This window comes from Cajanus cajan, chromosome 5, assembly GCF_000230855.2.
Source record: "Cajanus cajan strain Asha chromosome 5, NIPB_CcT2T_4, whole genome shotgun sequence".
Lineage (NCBI taxonomy): Eukaryota > Viridiplantae > Streptophyta > Magnoliopsida > Fabales > Fabaceae > Cajanus > Cajanus cajan.
Window position 1 is genome coordinate 60636880 of NC_138521.1, and position 5414 is coordinate 60642293.

Genomic DNA, 5414 nt, shown 5'->3' on the forward strand with positions numbered 1-5414 from the left:
AAAGTACAAAGTCGGAAACTTAGTTCTTAACCGAGTATCGGAGGGTTGTAGTATTTGGAGGATAGTAGGTTAATCCCATAGGTGACTTAGTTGAGCTAGCTAATGTTGTGATAAGCTTAAACCCAACTGTCCTATCCTGACATAATACTATATTTACTTGTTTAAATGACAAAGTTTGAGAAACCGTTATCGTGTTGTGGATTTTTATTCAAATTTGTTGTTTACCTAACAAGCCCAAAAAGGTTTTTTCTTGTCGGTTCGGTAAGACCCAACCACTTAAACTGTTCACTCTGTATTATATAAGATCTCCGAGTTGAAATGCGTGACGACACATATGTATTGATGAGTTAAATATGTGTTGATGTGATAATAATGTGTTGTTATGTAGAAAATGTGAGTAATATAAGAATTGTTTGTTGTTTGCGTTGAATGTGATGATAATGATGATGAACCATAAATTGCTATATAGTATATAACTATATATATTATGTGTTTATTTTACCTAGCTTATCCTTGCATGTTCTCATGCGATTTGAACTGCGATAATCATATATTGTATGGGAACATGACAATAATAGGCTAGCATGTTGAAGATGGAGGCCACCTAGTGGCGGGAGCCGGAGATGTTTGTATTTCCTCTCTTTAATTTGTAATCTACTGTATTGTCTTCATGAATGATTTTAGAGTCTAACAAATAACAAATATGAATTGCTACTAATATTGATGCAGGTACATCCACATAGTTACCGAAATGAGAACCTATTTTTGCACTTCAGCTTCTCTCAAGATCCGTATATGGAGTATGATTACTGGATCAATAAGATAGGTGTTGATGGTCTCTTTACAGACTTCACTGGTAGTCTTCATCATTTTCAGGATTGGACCTCTAACCGTCAAGATGATGATTACAAAAATGAATCCAAGTTATTGCATAAAATTGCTTTATTGGTCTCCTCTTATAAATAATCTTGAGAAGTCAAATGGTATGTAAGTGTTTGGATTAATTTATTGTGTTAAAAAAGTCTTATAGCTATTTACAAGAGATCTTTTGACTAAAGTATCTAAAATTTAACCAAAATCAAACATCACTAATCAATCACAGTGAGGCAAAACCGGTATATAACCCACGCCCTCCATGTTTAAATAAAGTGAAGGTTCAATAAAAGGGGCATAAACATGAGCTTTCGTCCATGCCCTCCATGTTTAAATAAGGAGTGCGCTTATACGTGGACAAGTTTTCACCATAATGCCCAACCTACATGTCAATATTTGACCTGCCTACTTCCTGAATCTTGGAATGTTTTAGTATGGAAATGTCTGAAAAGGTTTCAACCATTCACAATGCAAGTTGTCTGTCAACAATATACTATTTTGCCATTTTAACTTTATGATACTCTTAAGCATGTTGTCAATAATTTGATTCCTGTCTATATGTATGAAAAAGACTTTGTTGACCAAGACAATTCATTTCAGTGATCTCTACATCTCAAACACAAATAGTTCCAGACTATAGGTCAGGAGATATCCTCGGCGCAAACAAAAAAAAAAGAATATGATTGATTTGTGAATCAGTTGTTTCAGGCATCTCAAACAAAAAGCACAGCCAAAAACACTAACATTAAGGGCTATTATAAGGCACCGTCCTTAATTGCCGCAGTACAAAAGGAGTTGAAATCTTGTCTCACTAATATGCTAACCGTTGAAATTTTCAAGAGAAAAGAAATGCAGAATTACCGAGAACAAAAAATATATTGAATGAGAAAGTCACACTGCTATGGATGTTCCAAATACAATTTATAAATCTTAAAGAATAACTACCCACTAACAAATGGTCCTAGGAATAAACCACAAAGAAAAACAGGGATAACAAAGTGCCTAAACTTCCCAAGTGACTCCTTAAGACTAGGAAAACAACTACAAATAAAAATAACATAATCAAAACTTGGACATGTTTCAGTCTTGAAGCATTTTCCTAACACTAACTTCACAAGAAATATCCACCACTTAAGCATTACAATTTTTGCAAGTTAAGCACATGAATACCATGGCTAAAAGGAATCGAGAGAAGTTAAGAATAAACTATAGAGAAAATGAGAAGAGTGAAAATCTCGGTCACCAAATAAAGGTTCCTCATTTATATAATAGATGTGACAATAAGCTGTAATCAAGAAAACTCTCAAGCTTGTCCCATTTTACACAGAAATTTAAGTTCAGACATCTAATATTATAAACCAATTCAGTTTATCACTTTCACATGTACTTTTGAGCTAATTTATAATTGAAATTCCATATCAGATGTGACAGACTACTACAGCAAGAGTCTAATAGATTGTAAAATAACCATTAGTAACAAGTAGCAAGTATGATGCCAGATTAATAACAACAAATCAAGTCCTCTTTGCATTGCCACATATGCATTGCAAAAGACACAATAAGTCAAGTCCTCTTTGCATTGCCACGTATGCATTGCATAAAACAGAAATTTTTTGTTACTTTAGACCCAAGCAAAACATCTCTTGATCTTCCAAAAAGTAAAACAGTGGAAGTTAATCAGAATCCATCTTCTATCAAGTTGATTCTTACACTGCGCGCCTGTAGTGCAAAACAAAAGGTCTGTAATAGATTTCAATGTGGCCATAACATTCACTCTACAGGTCTTTTAAAGAACGATACTCTAACATCTGATTCATATTTGTCCATCACAAGGGCTAAAATTTGACAGCTAAGAATTTTCACAGTAATGAATATAAAGCATCAACTCTAATACAGATATCAAACACAACACAGGAACACGACTATAAGCAAAATATATGACACTAAGACATTACATGTATGTGTGTATAATCTACATGACAAAAATCTAAATTGAGAATTAAGATTTATATATATTCACCTTGTAGAAACAAAATTGTTAATAATTTTTATATGATAAGAGATGGATCATTTCACAATGAAATCTTTTATAAAAAAATCCATGATAAAATTATGAATTATATCTCTTAAAAGTTAAATACCTAGTAGTTCTTATGAAAATGAAACTCAGAAAACAACAAAAGATGTTATGAGCTTTGCAATATTTATAGAACAAGTTGACTTTTTAATTTTTTTTTAAAGAGTGTTAGATAAGTGTTTAGCCAAGAGTAAGTGTCGGCTCACTCTTTTGACATTTGTCCAAGTTGTGTCAGATAGGTATCCAAGCCGTGTCAAAGAGGTATTCAAGCCAAAAAAATAATAAAATTGTGACACAATGAAAAAGTGTCAAATGCATGTCTAACAAGTATCATGTCTAAACATGCCTGACATGTCAATATGCCATTTTTCAGAGGAGTTTTTGCTTCATAGGTTATGATATATAACCCTTTTCTCTATAAAATTCAACTATATTCAAGGATGGTGATAGGATGGAAGAAAGTAAAACATATTACTTAACCTTAGGTCTTTCCCCACCCTTTTTTACCACACAAATAAACTTTATATTTGATTGCCTTTTCTAACTAGAGATTGTTTTAGTCTTTATAACCAATCCATTTTCACCAAGCTTTACAACATTTGACCCAAGAGATGTGTCATGTGTAAGGAAATCCACCAGAAATTTAAAACATTGTTGAATCTTCTATGATATAGACAACGCCATAAATGTGACCTTACTTGGATAAAGGGTCTATTTGTGTAAACTTATCCAGAACCCCCTTTAGAAGTTTACCTAAGCATGTCTAGAGTATCTAAGTAGGTTGAATTTTCTTAAACACCAAACAGTTTGAGTTGTTGCTTATCAAGTAACTTTGATCTTAAAAAGAAACATTTGCATTCCATAAAGCAACATGACAATTAATCAGTGTATCAATGTTCTGCATTTACGATAAGGGCTAAAAAAAAACAATAAGAGCATGTTTTAATATACCCTTTCCATAACTTCCCATTTAAGGAGATCAACCAAATAAGTAGGCCATGACATTGGTAGGTATAGCATAGGAGGAAGGACGTCCATCGATGTTTAACTTAAAAACCACCGCTCTAGTGAAAGGAGAATACCGACCATTCAGCAGATCAGGAAACATAGACAGAACCTAGGAAATAAGTATCCAAAAGAGAATAATTTAGTTGAAAGAACAGTAGTGTAGCAATTATTAATCAAAATACCAGATTGAAAAAAAATTATGCTTACTTTAATAACATCAAGGGATAAAGATACAAACTTTGCACTTCTCATCACGTCAAACAACCTAATCAGCCGAAGAGAAAGATCAGTATCCTTAGTCAAACAGTTTATCACAATATTCACTTTCTCCACTTGGGAAAGATTCATCCTTGCAGAAAAATTATAAAGATGAGAATCACGGTAGCTAAAAGATTGAAGCCTTGGCGTGAAAAGCTCAATAACACAGTCAGAATCAAACACATCATCCACTCTCATCTCCGAGACACTCAAATCCACAAGATGGGGCGCAGAGATTTTGAAGCTCTTAACACTGCCATAGTACTGACAATCATGCAGACACAAGCATTTGAGATTAACACAACCCCTGAAAAGATCAAGTTCTTCCTCTGCCCCACACTCGAACCGACAATCAAAAAGGTAAAGGCATTGAAGAGAAACGAAGTCAAAAGTTGTGGCCTCGGCGGATATGTCGGCGAGCTTGAGGGTGGTGAGGGATTGACACAAAGAGAGTTGAGGAAGGTTGGCCACGGGGCATTCAGCGGAGATGGTGAGAAGCTGAATGGTGGGTGAGAGGGTGAGATGGTCAATGATGGAATCAACCATATGGCCATCGTCGAGTTCATCGTTGCAGGAGAAGTTGAGGGCGTAGAGGTTGGTGGAAGAGTCTCTGTGGGACATGAAGTGGTGGATGAAAGAGTGGAAGAGGAGAGGGTGGTGGAAGGAGGAAGAGTTGAAGTTGAGGACGGGGAGGGAAGTCCAAAGCTTCTTCCATCGCTTACTCAAAACGCTCGTCTGAACAGCTGAAACTGCGTCCACAAAGGAAAGCACACGGTGGATGATTTCGTCCGGTAACCTGCTTAGCCTGTCTACCTTCTTTTTCTTCCACTTACTCTCATTGCTGTTTGCCTTGGTGGTGAAGTTTGAACTTGAAGCTTTCATCTTTTTTCTTGTTAAATAAAACTTAACTATTTCTTTTGCTTTTTTTTCTTTCACTCTCATCTTTGAAATTATTTGCATTCTCTTCTTGTTTTAAAACAAACAATTTTTGTGAAGAGTTTTTGGGTCTCAAGAGACACAAATGAGTTTAAGATTTTGAGTTCAGATAAGTTACAGATGAGTTTAAATTTAAGGATTCAGATGAATTACAGATATAATATTTGTGATGAATTTTCAAGTCAAATGAGTCAGAGATGAGTTTAAGATTTAGGGTTTAGGCAAGTTATGAGTGAGTCTAGGGTTTAGGGTTTAGATGCCT

At 34.8% G+C, this 5414-nt stretch overlaps 1 protein-coding gene across 1 annotated transcript; it reads right to left on the reverse strand.

The window, feature by feature from the left end:
- Nucleotides 1-2296: 2296 nt before the first annotated feature.
- LOC109807206 (FBD-associated F-box protein At1g66310) lies at nucleotides 2297-5159 on the reverse strand. Its single transcript, XM_083075557.1, has 3 exons — nucleotides 4166-5159; nucleotides 3902-4067; nucleotides 2297-2592 (listed from the first exon to the last, which is right to left on the reverse strand). Exons 1-2 carry the CDS (start codon nucleotides 5156-5158, stop codon nucleotides 3930-3932), a joined length of 1131 nt encoding a protein of 376 aa, XP_082931683.1. The 5' UTR covers nucleotide 5159; the 3' UTR covers nucleotides 2297-2592; nucleotides 3902-3929.
- Nucleotides 5160-5414: the final 255 nt, after the last annotated feature.